General features: G+C 34.5%; 2 protein-coding genes across 6 annotated transcripts; one reads left to right on the top strand and one right to left on the bottom strand.

Annotated features, from left to right (window-relative positions):
- On the top strand, positions 2,176 to 5,799 carry LOC109347963. Of its 5 annotated transcripts, XM_019588108.1 has the most exons (7): positions 2,176 to 2,335; positions 2,772 to 2,938; positions 3,047 to 3,116; positions 3,524 to 3,636; positions 3,798 to 4,464; positions 4,559 to 4,657; positions 5,494 to 5,799. In XM_019588108.1, exons 2-7 carry the CDS (start codon positions 2,809 to 2,811, stop codon positions 5,648 to 5,650), a joined length of 1,236 nt encoding a protein of 411 aa, XP_019443653.1. In that variant the 5' UTR covers positions 2,176 to 2,335; positions 2,772 to 2,808; the 3' UTR covers positions 5,651 to 5,799. The 5 variants fall into 5 exon arrangements, with proteins under 5 accessions (XP_019443653.1, XP_019443655.1, XP_019443656.1 ...); XM_019588110.1 differs by lacking the exon at positions 2,176 to 2,335 and having other exon boundaries at positions 2,479 to 2,938; positions 5,479 to 5,601; XM_019588111.1 differs by lacking the exon at positions 2,176 to 2,335 and having other exon boundaries at positions 2,479 to 2,938; positions 5,457 to 5,601.
- On the bottom strand, positions 7,214 to 11,444 carry LOC109347962. The gene is made up of 4 exons (XM_019588106.1): positions 10,733 to 11,444; positions 9,685 to 9,948; positions 9,495 to 9,586; positions 7,214 to 8,197 (listed from the first exon to the last, which is right to left on the bottom strand). Exons 1-4 carry the CDS (start codon positions 11,393 to 11,395, stop codon positions 7,420 to 7,422), a joined length of 1,797 nt encoding a protein of 598 aa, XP_019443651.1. The 5' UTR covers positions 11,396 to 11,444; the 3' UTR covers positions 7,214 to 7,419.

The raw sequence follows: 21,088 nt of genomic DNA, 5'->3' as shown, positions 1-21,088 counted from the left end.
AAAATTCACATAAACAAACAACTTTAAGTCTTTAACAAATTCAAAGTCTAAATTACAAAATATATATTAATCCAAAAATATCACTTAACAACCGCAAATTATAAATAAATGACACAAGTTCACAACTCACTCTACAAAACAAATAAATTTGGAGTTTTAATATTTGACACCAAGGAGTCGAAGTTGTCTCATATCGATATTATATTTTTCCACCAAATCCTATTTTCAGACACTACTCCAAGATTACACAAATGTCACTAAGATTACACACGAATGTTAGGAACCAAAAAGTGTAATCTATATAGGGCTTGAAAACATGTGTCTTGAAGTGTTGAAGAAAGGTTGGAAAGATGACTCACATTGTAATGGGTTTTTAAGTTTTTAAGTTTTTTTTAAAATAAAAAAATATATGTGTATAAACTGGCCGGTTTAGTAAAATATCGGCTTGTTCACCGATTTTGACGAATTTTTGACCGATTTTGATACTTGACCGGTTCAATACCTATAATGTACCGGTTAGGAGCCCGATTCGGTTGAACCGACTGGTACAAAATGGTTTTTACAATATTGATTTGGAGATAATAACATGAAAATGGACAAGTAAATTTTGACCAATATCTAAAAGTTACTACACATAACTTTTCTAACAAAGACAAAAACTTGTATGTCATGTATTCAATTGCATTGGAATCACCGAAAGCCACCTACCCACACGATAGAAACAAAATAGGATCTCGACATCATGAAAAAAGACCAATCTCAAAATTATGTTTTTGGTTTCTATGTTTGCACTTTTTCTTTAACAAACATTTCTATTCCATAGGCCTGAAAACTGTATATCCTGACCAAGATGCCAATTTCCAAAAGAATAAGAAAATCCATCATCAAATACTGTCAATACCCATAGGTCCCTATTATTGTTATTTATTTGCAGGAAAATACACATTTCAGTCTTCATGTTTTTTGACTTTACCAATTTAGTTACTCAAAAATTGAAAAATCCAAAATAGTTCATACGAATTTTAAATAATGGTCAAATTCATCATTTTTCGCATGTGTTCATAACACCTGACATGACCTAATTTGATGTTAAAGTTAACTAATTTAATCTATATTTAAAAATTTTGAACACCATATTAGTTTTTATTTTATTTTTAATGAATCAAACTCAAAATTAGTTTTTGTTCATTGGTTCTATTTTTTTGTGCTCCATTTTGTTAGCAAAGACAAGCATATGGGTTTGATGTCTTTTCTCTTTCGTTGTACTTGTTATACATCTTTAACTTGTAATAGTCACTTTCCGAACCAAGAGCATATATACACTTGAAATGGTCATGTAGCTAAAATTTTAGATCAGTTGGAAAAATGAAAATTCTTAGCTAATTTATACAAAATTATAAGTTTGAGCAAAAATTTCTTAGCTAATTTCAAGCCAATATTTGATCATTTATTATAATTAATTATAACATATCAGCCATATCCTTCAAATTGGTTTAAGTTATTTTGGTTTGTGAACTTTAGAGTTGCATAAAAAATTAATAATGGATGAAAATTACTCTCGTGTAAAAAAAATACATCAATGCATGGTAACTTCTTTTTTTTTTTTTGTTGCTTAATGCATGAGAAATTCTAAGGTTGGACAGAAAGAATGCAAGTCAATTAAGAGATTTCATATTTACAATTTATGAAAAATAAAATGATAAAAGAAAGATATAATTATTATCATCTCCCAAAACAGTATTAGATGAGAGTTGAGAGGATTCATCATTTTATATATATAACATATAAAATATGAAATTAATAATTTTTATATAATGTGACTCTAATTGAAATTTTAATGAGACGTAATACTATTGGACGAACGTGTTCTTGATTTATAGTAAAAGTTTTTATTAGTATTATCAGTTGTATTTTTTCACCTTTTTTTAGGAACTAATCTCTTTCTCTTTTGTGGTATGTGGTTGTTACTAATTAAACTTTTGACTTTTGGGTCATCCTGAATCTAGCAAAATTTTACACTACTACCCTCACACATAGTTGGTTTATAGTAAAAGCTTTCATACTACGAAACAAAAGAAGAAACAGAAATGAGCTTTTTGGGGAATAATGATGCATGCTGAGTCAAAATCTAGCCATTATTACACTTTATTATATATTAGTGAAAACTTGTGTTAAGTCATCAATAAATTGCGAGATATGAGATGATTCTCCCTGAAGCTGATTCTACTCCATAACTATATCCTTATATAGCTGCAAACTTGGTCAATTCTCATACATACTTTTCTTACCCTTCTCTCTCTATCTCCATTCTCTGCTAGAAAGAAGGGGGAAAAAGGTAACAACATTCTAGGACACAAACCAACCACTTCCTTAGTATTATTATTCACTATACTAGTCTCCATACTTTTAAAGTTCTCATCTTTTTTTATATTTATATTCGCCATGAAGTTGAAATATGTAGCATAACATATGTATCATGTAGCTAGCAGGCCAACATTATATTCACATTAACCTTATATTAAATGGTAATGATTATTTTATATTAAGGTTGTTATGTTGGGATATCAGTTTCATTGTGTAGCAGGCCTGCAGAGAGACAAAGATAGAACTATTGTTGGTGTTTTCTATGTTAGATGCATGCTTTCTAAGTTTTTTATAATATTTTGAATCATAGTAACAAAAGGGTTGTTGTTTAATGTTTATGTTGTGTGCCTCAAAAGAAGAGTAATTGTATTGGTGCTAGTGTTGAGAGTGTGTTTGTTGGTGTGTAGTGGAACAAAAGCAACAACAAACCAAAAAGAGTGAGGCATGGAAGCCAAAGGTGGAGAAGTGAGAAGGTTGCATATCATTTACTTCCTCAGCCACATGGGTGGTCGTGCAGAACATCCTCATCTCATTCGTGTTCTTCATCTAACTCGTAACGGGGTTTATCTCCGAGGTGAGTTATCTATGTTCTGTACTCAGTTTTTTACATTGTTAATGCATTATCGAATTTCTTGTGACTATAGTTTTGATTCAATTGACACTGCCTTTTATCTCTTAAAAGATGTTAAGAGATGGCTAGGGGAATTGAGAGGAAAAGACTTGCCTGAAGCATTTGCTTGGTCCTACAAGAGGTTGTGGAATCATACCTTCCTATTCATTACTTGCTTATGTGCATTTTTATCTACCTCATTTGCTTTCACTTGCAATTTTTACTATATGTGTGTATATAACCAATGGTATCCCTCGGGTAAGGATCTGTTGTTCTCAAACACGTATGTCCCAGATCAATCAAAATATGCCTATGTCAAATTAAAAAATTAAGTATTTATAACTTTTTTCTATTTTTGCTTCATTTTGATTGGTTCGAGATAGGCTTCGGGACAACAAATCCTTGTCCGCTCACCAAGTCCAGGAATCAAACTATTGACCTTTTGGTCAACCTGGAATCTAACGGGACCTTACACAACTAGACCAACGCCTTATTAGTACTATTTGTGTGTCTATGATCAACTTGTTACTGACAATTATTGAATGGCAGAAGGTACAAGAGTGGATATGTGTGGCAGGACCTGTTTGATGATGACCTCTTAACTCCCATTTGTGACAATGAATACGTCCTCAAAGGATCACAAATCCACCCTACTACTTTTGGTATGTACTTTAACATAAATCACTATTCCCACTTTTAATATTCACATTAATATTTGACTATGGCTACCCATAATTTCTATACATGGAAATTTCCAAATTGTATAGACTTTATTATTATTGTTAACACTCATTAAGTTGGTGTAACTTTTTGGATTATGCAGAATCTCATTCACCTGATGTAAAGAAAACTTCTACTGATATACTGTCTGAGAAGAAATCACCTCAAGTACAAGTTGCAGATAAGCACCAACTGCACCAGCAGCATCCATCTCTTGAAGAACAATCTCGAATTCACGAATCGAAAACGGATACTCCGACAAAAGTGTCATCAGAAATCAGCCAAGATTCATCAGTGAGTGATGAATATGATGAGTCTTCTAAGGTTGAAGAAGAGAAGCCTTTGTGGACAGGCAAAGAGAGTTTCAATGAAGAGAACCAAGAGAAATTAGAGAACTTATCATTCCCTTCTTTGTATCACAATCTTTTGACTAAGAATTGTAACAAAGATGATCACAATAAAACTGATACAGCAGAGTATTCCTTTTCTTCGGCTTCGTCATCATCTTCATCTCAGTCCTCTTATACTAAGCTCAGAAGCAATTCTACTAGAGTTTCGAGCGTATTTCGCAATTGGATTTCTTGTAGTACTGTTGAAACAAATGATGCAGCCTTGGTCCTGATGAATTCTCCATTAAAAGGTATCTCCAAGGAGCCTAAAAACAAACCAGAAAATAAGGCCCAGTTATGTAAAGGAGACTCATTGGGAGGATCATCAAGGTGTTTTGGTACTTCATGGAATCATCATCACCAGCAAGAATATGGAGATAGGTAAGCTAATCATAAATCAGACTAAGAATATTTATAATTTTATGATAATTTTAAGTAACAATGTACTATTTGGTTGGATGATTTTTTTGCACAGAAAAAGCTGTGATGGAGGGGAAACAAACATGAGAAGTAAAAAGCTAGGTGACTTCATGAATCAAACTACTAAAAAATCATTTCGTAGACCGAGTTGCTCGTAAGTGATGGAACATGTCTCCTGAGTATAGTTTCATTTGTTAGCTTTTCAACAATGTATTGAGAAGACAAACTTTGCATGAAAAATTATGACCATATTGGTTGAAGATGGTTTGCTTCAATCCATATAGTCGATTTCACCTGGTGGAATTATAGTCTGATTGTTATTATTGTTGGTGAAGGATATAGTAGTACAGTGATTGAAGAAAAATATGATAAGATGTTATCAGTGCCTGCTTGCTGCTCATCTTAGTGGATGTGCCTGCACCAGATGCAGTAGTTGACTCCTTTTTTACTTCGAAAGGAATAAAGAAGATCAAAATATGATCTTTGCATTGAAAGGACAAGTAACAAAAGTGTCAGATGGTTGGGTTATTACATTTAAAATTTAATTGTTTATCTGGTAACAATTAAAAAAGACGTACCTAGTGCATAAGACTCTCACTTAGTGGGGTTTAAGAAAGGTAGTATATAACCTTATCTCCACATGTCACAAATAGAACGGACTGTTCCCAGGATTTGAATCTGCAACCTCATGGTTATTAAACAACAACTTTATTGTTGTGCTCAGCTCACCCTTTTTATCTTATAACAATATAAAATATTAAACAAATTGACATTGATTAACAGATTGTGATGTTTAGCTGTGGAGGCTATTGTTAAAATAGAATAGATGGGTGGGTTTCTTGCATCTTCATTCAATGTGTCTAATTTAGATTTTCAATGACCTATACATACTTTATGGTCCATATTATGTTGACACACTTTCAATTTCTTGCCTTTAATTGTGATCATGAAAGATGAGAGACCATAAATAAATAGAGCATGATGATGCAGGCAATGTGGGAAATCATTCCAGCCAGAGAGAATGCACAAACACATGAAGTCATGTAGAGGAATGAAGGCATTGGGAATGTCTGCTTCAACAACTGCTGAGAAGACACAGACTCAAAGATCAACTTTCTCCCATACACCATACTTTTTGACCAACTAAATATGAATTCCTTTCATGGAATAGGTGACTTCACACTAGAAGCAGCCTTTACTTTTTAAGCTTTTGATGTAGTTAATCACTTGGTATCACCCTTATATGAATATTCTATCAAGAGTTTCTTGCTTTTTCTATTATGGGATTTCATGATATATGCCATAGAGGGGACCCTTTGCAAGACTCAAGACAACAATGAAGGCATGAATATTAGGAGCTAAGGGTTACTAAAACATTCTGCATCAGAAATTATAGTGCTAGCTTGTTAAGTGTCACTTTTTTTTTGCATGGCCTACCAAAATCAAGAACAGAAAAATATAATCAATGAATCCTAGGATGTCAAGTGTTAACATAGCAGCCAGACATGCAACAAAATGCACAACCGTGCCTATAGATTGTTAAAGAAAAAAGATCTCCAAGGTTAACCACTTAACCATATCATTTATAAATGGTAACCCACAAGGAGAAATGTTATTTTCAATATTTGAGAGATCACAAGGAGGCAAGACTTTTGCTTCGTTAAAGCCCACCATCCCTTAACCAAATAATTTATATGAAGAAAATAAACCATACACATCTATATGGAAGCAAATGACGTATATTGATAATAAAAAGGGTAAACCTAAGTAGAGTATGAGAAAGATAGATACTATAAAACACGATACAGATATAAGTATCATATGTGATACTATAAAACACGATACAGATATAAGTATCAGATGCGATACTATAAAGCACGATACAGATGTAAGTATTAGATGCGATACATATCATATACGTTGATACACTTTTTCTTGAAAATATAGAATATGATATGTTTGGAATATGTATATAAAATATGCTCATAAAATTAATAAAGCATAATAAATATATAATTTTTCTTATTAATTTTTAAATAAGGAATATATTTCTAAGACATCACTGAATAAAAAATGAAATTCATATTGTCATAATAAATAATTGCTTAGTATCGACAAATATGAACAATGTTAATCTTGTTTAATCAATAATCAACATTATACATATGCACTTCCTATTCATTCTTTATGCAATATGCATGTTGTCTTTTTTCTCTTGCTACAAGCTCACTTAGTAGATTGAATATGATGTTTCTCTCTTGTACTTAATTCATTGTGTCATGTCTTTCTCTCTATTAAAATATTATTGTATGGTAGTTTAAATATGAGGTATCAGAGAAAACATATTTAAGGGTATCGGATAATATCTATAAAGTATTGGATTTATAAATTATTTATTTTTAAAAAAAATATTTTCAATATGCTATGAGTACTTATTGAAGTATCAAATAGTATCAATATCATATACATATCTAATACAAATAGGTGAAGACTATTGAAGTATCAGTGCATCGCATCACATGATAGATGTATGCAGTCTTCCCCTGACAAGAGAAAAGATTGTTTCCAGGATTTGAATACATAACCTCCAAGTTACAAGCTAGACAACCTAACCATTGCCCTCAGCCTCTAAATGACCTAGATGTTAATCCAAATTGAATATAACATGCACTCAGAGTAACACATACGGACAGAATAAAGATCAAAATTGGGTAATCTTGGGTCATAATCTTCCATCATTAACAAAGTTAGATTAAAATATACACTAGTGGAAAGATCCTTAAATGGTCATAGTACCAAAAACAAATCTACAGCTAAAATATTGACTATAATACCACTGTCAGCTGTCCAAAGCAATGTGTCAGTTGAGGATAGTACACTCCATTTTGTCAATTCTGTTAGTACTTACTATATTTACTAACTTGAAGCAATGGCAGAATTAACATGCTCAAGTAGAAACCGGTACAAGCTTTTCCTTAGCTTCTCTACCCTATGATCAACCTTATCTTCACCTTCCAAGTTATCTAACCAGTGATTAACCTTTTTTAGCTGTCCAAGAAGACAAGTAATTTCACTGCTGCCATCTTCACTTCTCAACCCAAATCCATTACATAGAGATTCCTCCAAATACTTCAGGAACCATGCACGAGACGCCACGAGCAGTTTTTCTGCCAAACTTGCTGCCTCTTTTAATCCACTTTCTTTTGATTGGTCACGCTTGTCAGTGGTATGCTTGTTCTTGGCTACCACGAGATTTCGCTTTGAAGAAGGAAGTCTTTTAGCAGTTGCATTTGACATGGGATTCGGTTGAGCTGCTCGATTCTGTTTGTTTTCAGCAGAGGAATTCTCAGAATTCATTTCCTCGTCGGAATTGTCAATGACAGCATAGTAACATTTCTCCCCATTTAAAACCTCGCTTTTTTCTTTTGTTCTGAACAGATTGAATTTGGAAAGATTGGTCCCCGTGGCAGCTTGTACCCAAGATATAGCATTCTTCTTAGATGGAACTTTACATGCATCTTCTACCAGATACTGTATGTTAGAGTGGCTACTTGGCTTCGCTTCAAGAGGAGGGGAAAATAAGGAATCAAAAGCTGCTCTTGCTCTCTGCAAATTATGATTAAGTTCCAGAAACTGTTTCACAAGTAATCCAGCAGAAAGTGTTCCACAAGACTGGCAGAGTTCCGCAAACACGCTGAAAGAAGATGTTTATAAGTAATCTTATTCAATGCAATTATCAAATGAAGGACTTTATTTGACCGGAAATAAATAAATAATAGCCAGTCATAAGGAATCATCTGAGTAGTATTTAGTGTAATCCACATTGTCAACCTCCACCCTCAATCTTAATGAGAAGAATGCCCGGGGGATAAATTATCCGCAAACTTAAAGCATCATATTGTAAGGACACTGCCCAAGTTCATATTTCATAGTTGCAAATTTCTTGTTAGCTTTAACTCTGGCACACTAAAAAACTACTTGAATATTCTTTAAAATCCGGGATGGGATCATGTAGAAGTTAAGGAGGGTATAATTTAACATATTAATTCAATCAATCAAGATTTAATGGGAAATGAGCTACAATCTACCGTGAAAAAATTTAAGAGAAAAGTACCATATATTAAGTAATTGCAAATATGACCTAAAGTCGTGAACCAGATAACCAGTCCCAGCGTTTGCATAACTACATAAAAAAATATGTGCTTGGTTATGATTGGCGTGTCTACCCTTTCAAAAAAGCATGAATTTTCTACTGAGAAAATGACTCAATGACATTGATCTGAAATGATAAAATAGGAGGCCTAGGCAGTTGTAGTAATTAGGTACGGCCAAGAATATGAATCCTTCTCAATAGAAGACGTATTTAATCAGGAATCCCGATAATACAACATCTGTTTAGGTAAGATAGGATAATCATGTACGAGAGAATTTATATTAATCTTATTAAAAAGCTCATGGTTTAAACTAGGTTCAATACTCAACATCTCAACAGATATACTCATTGTGGATGAACTTCTCTTCCTGGTAAGAGAAAATTATAATAATATTACCATAAGATTGAAGTAGTTCGAATACTTCCTAATAACAACAACCGAAAGCATAATTAACATAAATAGCCAGTATAGATGGTTGAGCCTACATCCAACTTAGGCCTCTCACTCAATTAGGTTTAACCAAAAAAACCATGCAGTACCCAAACAAATTAAGAATAGCCCCATTCACAAAATTATGCTTCTTTTTTCACTCAAATGCACACACTATAAATAAAAAGGGGTCCTTCCTGTATTTCAATGATTTTGTATTTTTTGTGTAAAAGCCCTATAGGTTCATTATATGATATGATAAAATGCATTGGGCATTGGTAACAATAATACCCCATAACAGAAAATATGCATCTGTTAAAATATACAAGTTCAGATAATTCCAAAAACAAGTGGGAATGACATAAAAAGGCAGCAAAATAATGATATAGGTACAAAGTATATTTATACCACATGCATTGGATCACAGTATCTGATGCAAATGCTTCTTCAAGAGACCGGACAGCCGCCAAGAAAGCAACATTTCTACGAGTAACAACTTGCTGCAAAAGGATAAGAATTAAATTCAAAACTTCGCATGAAATGATGAAATCAAAGTTCGAAACTTGAATGGTAGCCAGACATGAATGAAGTTACATGCCTTTCTAAGGTCACACATGGAAGGTGGGAGATCTCCCCATAATGTTGTAGAGGTATCACAACAAGTCTTGATATTGAGAGGCACCTTCACAAGTTGGCTGGGAAGAGTGCCAGCATCTGGTGGTGACTTAATAGTACTTTTCCTCGGAGGTGTGCTTGTTGGTTTTGGATACAAGTTCTCGTTTTTACTCTTCAGCGGTGAGATACTTGAAGTTGGATATTTTACTGGAGAATCAATTTTATGAGAAACCTTTTTGTCAATCACCTAAAGCAAGCAACATCTACTCATCAGCTTCTTAAGAAAATGTAACATATGAAAGATACATAAAAAAACAATTATCTTTGGTACATAAAAATCAACTTTTTCTAACAAAGTGATTATTTTCTCTACCCATATACAGTGCAAAGAATTCAAAATCCTCCACCAACCAAAGACTCTATAATACTACATTGCAGAGACACAGTCTTCATACACTCATGGAACTAACTTATTTGGAGGCTATTTATTACCCAAACATGTTATTTGAAAAACCGATTCGCAAAACTTCTTTCAAACAATGGATATGCAGAGTAGTTCAAATAAATTGTTTTTTATTACCTATAATTCTTACTAAAATGAAACAACATTCCAAGGTTTACAAATAAAAAAATAAAAACAACACTGTTTGCCTGGTCCAACATTCATAAAAGCATTTTAAAAGCACAACAAAAAAGGTAGAGGGCCCTCATTCAACATTTTCTGAAACAGTGCTTCCAATGAAATATCAAATAAATAAATAAAATTTAAAATTCAACCAACTTTGACCTAAGATAACCACTCTACCAGAAAACTAAACTCTAATCTCCAAGTTGCATCAAACATTCAAACACTTTTCACTATATGAAACCTCTTCACAAAGAGTAACAAAGAAACAAGGGTTGGTCTCCTACAATGTGCACATTAGACAAGTCTTGTCCACACCCATGCAATATAATGAAAGAAAAACCAAAAGGGTATCAAAAAGGTAGAACCTTTAACTGTTAAAACTGAAAATACAAAAAACACATACATTAGGTGAATTTGAAGCAGATTTGAACTTAAATCTCGACCCATAACTTCCTGAAGAAGCAGCATTTTTAGTAGAAACAGGGCTATGATCCCAAACTCTTCTAGAAGAATCCAAACTCAACCTCCTCATTTCAACACCCACCTTCACATTCTCCTTCTTCTTCACCTTAGAAACAGAAACAGATTCATCTCTCTTCTTCAAACCAATGGTTCTGTTTTCATTCTTGTTTCTATTATTGTTCACTGATTTTCTGAACTCGAGAGTTGGATTCTTTACACCAATATGCAACAAATCATTTGTGTTCCCAATACACACTCTTCTCTTAGGAACAGGGTTCAAACCTTGAACAACAGGAACAGAGGACTCTGTTTTGGAAACCGAGTCAAGCCGAGTTACGTAAACGAACTGACCCAGTTGAACTTTATCTGCACAAATCAAATCGGCGTCGTTTTGGGGTACAGAAACATATGCAGAGTGCAAAGAATCGGAGAGTTTGAGGAAGTAACCTATGCTCTGCCATGGGTCTTGGTTGTTGTGGGAAAAACAAGGGACGATTTCTATTACTTGGAGAAGCGCGTGACGGTGCTCGCCGGTGACACGCGCGTCTTTGTTTCCGGCGTTTTCAAGAAGCTTTGAGAGTACGCCAGGGATTAAGGATGCCATGACAGTGAAGAAGAAACAATGGCTTTTGTGACTGTCTAGTCTTTGTTGCTCTAACTTGTTTTGTTTTATTTACGAAAAATGTTTTGAATAATAACATAGAAAAGAAACCAACAACAAGTTGATTTAGTGATGGAAGAATAATAAGTGAGTTAGGAAATAAATGCTTCTAAAAAATAAATAAAAAAAATTGTAATTTTTAATAACATAATTATTCTTAAAGTTATAATGAAATTATATTTTTATCATTAAAAATTAACAAAAGTACATATGTTTGTCTTTTCATAAATGGGAAAGATCATTATTCTAACATTATATTCTATAACAAATCATTAAGGGAAAATTGAGATATCACTTATAAATCAATAAAATATTATTTTTGTGACACATGTCATATTTTTATAGGTATGATAATTTAGGAGATTATATTATTTTTTGTGATATAAAGGTCAACTTTCGAACTGAAAGGTTATAGGTTATATTCCTCAGAGTCATATTTATTAGAAGGATGCTATAAAAGGAATATTCATATGGTAAAGATACTATTTGTGCGAGAACACACTATTTGCGCAAGAACACACTGTTTGGGCAAGAAATATTTTATATTTTAATATATTATCCATAATTGATATTTATTTAATTATTATATTTTATTAGAGTGTAGAAGAAATGGTGAGAGAGAATGAAGAGAAAATGGTAAGAGAGATTGAAGAGAAAAATAAATTTTCTTTTCTTTGATTGTGAAGAGAGAAAGAGATAGGAGAATAAAAAAGGTGAGGTCCATCATAAAGCTTCTAACCATAACGAGATACAAAAATATACTATGTTTTAGATATTTAGATTCATTTTCTTCATAAAGCTTCTGACCTTCATTTCCAAGTATGATTCTTCCATTTTCTTGTTTTCATACTTAAATATTCTTCTTCATATTTGATTTTTACTAATTTTTGCATGTGTGTTCTTGAAATGCTTTGTAAATTTTTCCATATTTTTGTGCTTTGAATAAGAGTTTTGTTTTAGTTGAAGGGTTTTCTTTTGTTTTGGTTGAAGAGTTGTGTTTTGGAATGCTTTGTAAATTTTTGGATGTGAGTATGTTTGCCTTTACTTTGAATAAGTATTATGTTTTGGTTGAAGGGTTTTTTGCTTTATTTTGGAAGCTAAAAAATACTACGTAAAGAAAGAGATATGGTTAAACAAATAAGGATGAAATGGTAGACCTAACATTTAGACCAAGTTAATGTACTTAGTGTTGGAAGTAGTATTGGCAACTAGGGCTGTCATGTCCACAAAAATTAGGGTGGGCATGAGCATGTGTGTTTTTAAATAGGATATGAAATATCATGATATGTTCATCCTAAACATGAGTATGGCGGGTTTGCGGGCCGCCCTAAATTTAAAAAAAACTAAAAATGATATTGTACATGAAATATTGCAAGATATTATATATTATTTCTCATATTTTATTTCACTGCTAAAATATTGTAATATTCATGTTATCATACTTGAGATTATATGGATGTATAATGTGATAATGAGATTTAAACAAAAAACATAACATTTTGTTTTACATAAACTGGACATGTAGTTAATTGGTAAGATATTATATTTTAGAAAATTGTTACATTACACTTGAGTTGCGAAAACATGATTTACTCTTGATATACTTGGCTCGTCAAATTTTTTACTGTATTATTTATTGATGTCTGTGGGTCGCTCTGCTCGCCCGTTTAAAATGTCTATGGGTGAAGAAAAACATGTTGGATGAGCATTTTAGGACAGATAAACACATTTTTCATGTCATGTCCGCTCAAAACATGGAAGTGGCGCCGGTTTGCCTCATAGGCACGACTCAAATTGCTAATGATAGTTGGAAGTTATTAAACAAAGATAGTTTGTGAACATATAAGGATTAATCCAAGTATTTAAATCCATTATACAATATTCTTCTATAATATTTTAGTATAATGTCTTTTATTTAGTTATTCTTAAATTGTTCTATTCAATTAGTTGACTAATATTATATATTTAATGAGATTTTTTTGTTTCAGCTATATTGTAGATCATAATGTTCCATATCATACTCTACATTGTGCTTTCATTCTACTTAATTTTTATTTTCTTGGATTTGATGATGCTACCACCAAAAAAAGAGAGAGAATGATGTATCCTTCTATATGCAGTGGCTGCTCTACCTGCTACCCCTTGTGTTTTCCAAGTTGTATCCTTTATTATTATGTACTATATTTAGATATTTAACTTTATGGAGGTATGCCAATTCCCCTCTACCCTTTTATGATTATGTAATATATTGCTATAAACACATTCAAATATTAACGATAATTTCCAATATTTCTAAAGCAAATAAACTCATTTAATCTTATCCAAAGATATAGTTTTTTCATCTAAGAATAAGGAAGAAATTTTAAGTTTTACATAAGTCAAAAACTATATAGAGATTTATATGATTTTATTATCATCCCCTTTAGTCATGGCTTACAAAATATTTAAAGAAAACAAACATAAACTCAACTCCATGAATAACATACTAAGAGATCATGATTTTCTCATGGTGTATATGGAGAAAAATGGAGCAGATAAAAAGAGAACGAATACATTAGCTTTCTTTAGGAGAATTAGTGTAAAAATGATAGGATAAAGTGATGTATTTATAGGAGAGTCTCACCCTCAAATCTGAAAATTAATGAGAGGCAATCTAGCTTTAGGCTAGCTTAGATGATATGCCTAATGATGGTAGAGTGGGGAGATTTGGTGAGTGATTTAGGAGATTATGGAAGCTTTGACTTTGCTTGTTTGACAAGTCATTGACTCGTGATATGATTAATACTCCGACTTGATTAATACAACGTGATTTCTCAACTGAAGTCGTGCCCGAGTATTACCGAGTAACTTCGTCCAAAAATTTACGATCTATCGATTTAGGTTTTTTGCCCGAAACATCGAAACTTGAATTTCGATGTGAAAAATACCTAGAGATAAGTTACGGAAAACTTGGTGTCTATTTTGACTAGAAATAATATTTCGAAGCCAACGGAAAAAGTAGGAATTCGATTCTGAGTTACGGAAATCAAAAACTGGGCGAAAACTCGATAAAACGATCCGTAATCGTCTCAGAAACTTTTATTCTCCAAAAATCATGAAAAAATAGGGAAAGCAAGAATATTATAATACAAGACTAAAACTCAACAGAGGTTTAGCCTAAAATATTATTGATTAATTTCTATAATTAATGCATTAACAACTAATTACTTAATTAAACGTGCTCGGAAAAACACGGTGTTACACTTCCCTTTGGCCTGACAAATGTCTGATCTTTGGAGAGTATGTGTGATGATATGTTCTGTTCTCTTGGGACATGCAGGATTGAGGCTTCATCAAACTCAGCCATTAGCTCATTTACCTTTGTCAGGCACTTACCCAATAGTGCGTCTTTAGCTTGGTAAGTGTTGGTTATCTCTGAGACGACCAATTAGGAGTCGCTACAAATAGTTATCTTTTCTGCACCGACCTCTCTGGCCAATTGCAAACCAACTATGAACGTTTTATACTCAGCTTGATTGTTTGACGTGGTGAAGGTAAAGGTCAATGAGTATTCAATAGTCATATTGCGACCATTATCTAGCAAGACTCCAGCCTCACTACCCTTGGGATTGCATGACCCATCCACATATATCGTCCATGTTTGTCCTGAAGTATACGACTGGGTGGTCAAGTCGGCAACAAAATCTGAGATGACCTGACTTTTGATGGTTGTCATGGGCTCATAGTAGATGTCAAATTGTGAAAGTTCAATTTACCAGGAGATCATTCATCCGACCAACTCCTGTTTATGCAGATATGTGGTATAGGTTGATTGGTTCTTACCACCGTGTGGTGGGATTAAAAGTATTGTCGTAACTGTCTAGCTACCACCAAGAGGGCATATGTCACCTTCTCTAATTTCTGATATCTGAGTCGGGGGCCTTGTAATGCCTTGCTTATGAAATAGACCAGTTTTTGACCCTCTTTATTTTCTCGGATTGGGGCGGCTGCCACAACTTAATCAGATACGACGAGGTAGACATACAATGTCTCATCGGGCCTTGATTTTGTGAATATCGGGGGGGAGGGGGTAGTTAGGTACTATTTCAAGATTTGGAAGGCCTTCTCAAAATTATTTGACCATTCAAACTTTTTACTTTTCTTGAGCAGTTGAAAAAATTGAAAAGAATGCTTGGAGGCTACGGGAAGAAATCTAGACAAGGCTGCCAGACGACCATTCAATTGTTGGACCTCTGTTACCGAGCGAGGGCTCCACATATCTTTGACGGCGTGACATTTTGTAGGATTTGCTTATATACCCCAACTGGTCAACAAGAAACTAAGGAATTTTCCCGCTTCCACCCAAAAGGTGCGTTTTTTCGGGTTGAGCCGCATGTTCTACTTGTGCAGTCGCCTAAATATGTTTTTAAGAATAGAGACAAGATCCTCCACAACAAGGCTTTTGGCGATCATATCGTCCATGTGAACTTCCATATGTTGCCGATATGGTCCTTGAATACCTTATTCATCATTCTTTGATAGGTGGCCCCCACAATTTTCAGTCCAAACAGCATGACCGTGTAACAGTAAGATGCCTTAGTTGTAATGAAGGAAGTTTTATCTTGATCTAGTGGGTACACGGGGATTTGATTGTAACCTTAGTAGGCGTCCATGAACAATAGATACTAATAACCATAGAAGTTGTCCACCCGGTGATCGATGTTTGGAAGGGGATATGGATCATTAAGATACACCTTGTTCAAGTCTATGTAATCTACACACATCTGCCACTTCATGGATGGTTTCATTATCAACACCACATTTGTCAACCACGTGATGTAAGTAATTTCTCGAATGAAACCAGCTTTAAGGAGTTCAGAGACCTTCCGGGTAACCTTTATTGTTCTTTCAGTGCCCATTTTTCTTCTCTTTTGTGCGACTAGTTTTGCTCTGGGGTGAGTGGTTAATCGGTGGCAAATGATTGAAGGTTCAATCCCTGACATGTTGGAGCGGACCAAGTGAGGAGGTCTTTTTTGGTGTTCAAACATTCAACCAGCCTCGACCTTTGATTTTTTGTTAGGGTATTGTTTATGTATACCAAGTTGTCTTTCTTTGACCCGAGTTGCAAAGAAGTTTTTTCTCCTTCTAGTTGTGGTCGGAATTCCCCTTCGTCTTCTCTGGCATCTAATTCAACCAAATGGATGCTTCTTTGCCTTTTCACTAGGGGTGGTTACCTCATTGTTTTGTGACTTGGCCGAAGACTCATCTAATAACGGCTCGTGGCACCATGTTGATCCCCCTTTACGGTGTATACTGGGAGACCATAGGAGAGGAATTTTATATATAAATATGGTGTTGAGACTACTGCTTCAAGGCGATTAACCATTGGCCGGCCCAAAATGGCATTATAGGCGGAATTGCAATCAATGACCAAAAAGTTGGCTTGAATTGTCTATGTCAAAGCTTGTTCACCAACCATCAGCCTGATGTTTGCATACACGTGTGGGGTGATTCCTTGTCCTATGAAGCCCACCATCTGGCCATCATTTGGCAATAGATCTCTGTCCTGCCATTCCATTTTTACAAACAGATCCTGGAACATAATATCTTTCGAACTACCCTAGTTGACAACAAGTCTTACGACCTTCTAGTTGTTCATCTTGGCGATGATGACTAAGGGTCGTCATGACCGCGGATGACACCCTCATAGTCACTAATGGTGGCATGCATAACTTCTCAAACATATCTTTTTTGAGATGTTCTAGAAGTGCCTCATGCGGTAAATCCTCTTGAGATGGTTTAAATATCAACCGGACTCCTCTGTCGTCGATTGTTGGAACGATACATGTCTATTTGGTCCCTATTCGGAGGACTTTCCCGTTAAGTTCTTAGAGTGGAGCAAGTGGTTGACTTATAACAAGTCTTCTATTGTGTCCCGCAGTTTGATACAATCCTCTGTGATGTGCCCAAATTTTCTGTGAAAGTCGTAGTACTTAGATCGATCTTGGGTCCCTAACTTCCTGCATGGGTTGGGTTTGGGGATTTGGACAAGATGGGTGGCTATAACCTCTTTTAAAATTCTAGAGAGGTTGGCGTTAAGGGTAGTGTAGGTAGTGAATTTAGAATTTTTAGGTAGTCGTGGTGGATCATCTTTAGGATGGTCATGAAGTTTAGGCCTTTTAGTTTCCCATGAGGGGTGGTGATATGTTGCATGGTCGGAGGATGATCAAGTGAGTTGGGTTTCTTCTAGGTTGATGAATTGTTGAGCTTTTGATTGGAGGTCATCCCTTGTCAGGTTAGAGTATTTGGAAAAACTCTTGTCTGAAAAAGTCGTCTTGCAGGCCTGTGACCAATATGTGCACTGCCACATCGAGACTTAAGGTATGGACCTTCATGACCTATATATTGAACCTATACAGGTATGCATGAAGGGGTTCATGTTTCCCTTGCTAAATATCGGACAAGGTGTATGAAGACCTCGACTGTTCTTTGCTCGTCGTAAATGGGGCGTTGAATTTGTCGGCTAAAGTTGCCCATTGATCAATGCTATTTGGCGGCAACTGAGTAAACCACTATAAGGCAGTGCGTTTTAGAGTGAAGAGAAAAGCTTGGCACATGATAGGATCAATCGTCCCATGAAAGAGCATAGTCGCCTCGTAGGCGTCCAAGTGGTCTTGTAGGTCGGATGTTTCATCATACTGATCAATGTTTCTTGGCAAGTCAAGTTTTTAGGTAAGGGTGAGGACATAAATGTCTCGGTGAATGGATGCTTGGCTCCTGAGGGATTATAGTCGAATGGATGATTTGTGTGTGTAGTTTTTCTGTTCGGGTCTAGCACAGTGCTCATCGGCAACTGACTAGGAGGGTATATTACTTGATTCAGGTTTATGCTAACGGAGTTCGTCTAGTATTTGGGCTTGTTGTTGGATGATTTTTCCTTGACTTTGATGATTTAGAGGAGTTGCTGAGTCGTGGGTGGTTCTTGGATAGGGTTCGGAGGGTGGGTTTGTTTGGCTTATTGGGATGGTTGTACTAGTGTTGGAGGGTCGATAGATGAAGTGTGGTGGTTGTGAGGCATATCTATGGTAATTAGCTCTACTTGACTGAGGGGTTGTGCTTGGTTTCGGGTGGTCACCATGGTGTAGGTAAGTCACATATGACGCTAGTGTTCTTTAGTGTTGATCAAATATGGACGAATTTGAGAACTCGGTAGAGTAGCTTGTTTTTGGAGATTGGTTGGGGGAGCTTGGACCCACCGGTGGAGGTACCTGAAAAGGTTCTCAGTATGAGACTTAATAAGAGTGATTAAGAGTAAATATGAGAGAGATAAGAGTATAGAGAAATGAATGCAAGTAATAAATGAGAGAATGTGATATTAATAATACTTCATGTGTGTGAGCTTCTTATTTATAGAGTTTGAGATGGTGGACGTGGCATTTGGACATTGGTTCATTATAATTCAACAAATACTATGAGTATGGTAGGCGTACACTAGGCTATCCTTAACCACCCTGCAGGTCTGCTATTATCGAACTATTGAGGGGCAAGTGAGATTTGCAGGTGGCATAGAAGGTGGAATGTTATCGGTGCATCAATGACGAGTCAGAGGTACATTAATGATACTTGCAGTAAGTCATGCCCGAACTTAGTCGTTTAGGGATTGAATGTTTTAGGCGGGTAGCCATCTAGTTTACCCGGGGTAGAACAACTATGATTTACTTTGCAACTATTACTCACATCCCACAATCTGTCCTTGCATGCCATTTTTTCACTCTCAAATTTGGTATGACAAAAATATTACTCGGGGTTGTGAGATTTTCGTGTTTAGTAAAAAATTTGGGGAAAATTTATTAGGAAAGTAACCATCCTAAGAATATTAATTTGTGAATGCGGTTGATATGTTAGATTCTCGCATATTTTCATATGAATACCATATTTTTAGTGTTATATGACTTTCATGTTCTACTCATTCTAACTTATATGAAGGATACTTTAGGAATATTATATATCATGAGTGAGACTCCGGGAAGTTATGTGAAAAACAAAAAATACAAAATGAAATAATATTTGTATCTTTTTGTAGTTATAGTGACATTACAGTCTTATCCTTAAAACTCAAAAGAAAAAAAAAATCTTATTCCATAAATCATATTCTTGAAAATGTTTATAATAACTAGACATGAACCAAGTATGGCAGCTATTCTTTGGTGTGGAGGTAGTCAAACTGGAACTTTGGAATCTGAGTTGCATGTGTCTGGGTAGGTATATGAAAAGATATTCTAACGCTTAAGTCAGTATATAAAGAAGTGTGTAGAGAGAATAAGATGCAAGGGTGTATGAGAGAGTATTATGTGTTAATTTCCTTATGAGAGTCTTGTCTATTTATAGAATAAATGTACATGAAATATTCTATGGTAGATGTTGTTGATATGACATATCATCTGATTTTGTCAGTCTTCCCCATACAAGCATGGACTACTTTATCAGTGTCGGACGTCCCTAACATGCTTGTACCCTAGTTGGAAATGTGATTTATCCAAGGTGAGTCGTTTTGTCGCTGATCCCAAATGTCATAGTCGTATATTATACATGTCCTTGTTGCATTGTAGAGGGTGGTAGATGGTGCGGCGACGTGTTCATCTCTGTAACAAAGACATGTGTTGCTCAGGCGGCATGACAATCATATTCGAACATCATGACAGTCTTGTAGTGGAGGTATGTTGTCCTATAAACGTCGTCATTTATCTAGTTAGGTTGGCTCTCCTGAAATGATCGGTAGTTATATGAGCTGAATCTTACTTTTCCAACGTTTGGTTGTGACCTGTGAAGATATAGATGATCATAACGTGTCTTGGAATCAAAATTTAACAACAATAAAACTTAGGGCACCAAATGTCTAAAAATCACATTGGAGGAAATGGGCAAAAAAACATTCATTTGCATAAACATTTTGACAATATATATATACATTTTTTTTCAATTGTTAATAATGTCATGTTAGTATATGAAGAAAATAAATAAACACAAATACTATATCACAATTTCAATTAAAATACTAAGAAATCTTTTTATACTACTTTCTTCTTTCCTTAGTCATATTACACTGAAATGAAAAATCTATATAGATTATAATTACAGCATCTTTAAAATTAATGGTTTTTATTAAAAAGAAATATATTTCTAAATTACTCAAATCAAATATGTATTAGATTGAAACTAAATTAGTGGATTGAGGCTGAATAGTCTAACATAAATTCATAATCTAACTTAAATTGAAGTATGATAGGAGGGCAATGTCATACAACAGAAACAGGGCAGAGAACATATAAAAAATAAAATCTCTGTTTTTCCTAAACATATATGAGTGGGTTATCATGCTGGAGGAATTTGTTACCAGAGAATTCATTACCATACTGAAATCATGATATGTAGTAAAATTAAAAATCCAACAATCTTGATTTTAATTTCTTTTATAATAAAATAAATTATAATTCTCATTTATCTTTATAATTTAATACTCGACAATCCAGTATTATAGAGAACTTGGGCTCATGTGCGAGAGGGTAGCTACCATTTTTTTCACATCGTTCTATCATTGATCACTTAGCTATTATAAAATCTACCTTGATCAACAACAATATGCATTATCACTTAACC

This window comes from Lupinus angustifolius, chromosome LG05 (genome assembly GCF_001865875.1).
Source record: "Lupinus angustifolius cultivar Tanjil chromosome LG05, LupAngTanjil_v1.0, whole genome shotgun sequence".
NCBI classification, from domain to species: Eukaryota; Viridiplantae; Streptophyta; class Magnoliopsida; order Fabales; family Fabaceae; genus Lupinus; species Lupinus angustifolius.
The sequence above is the reverse complement of the archived record's forward strand: the minus strand, read 5'-3'. Positions and strand labels throughout refer to the sequence as shown.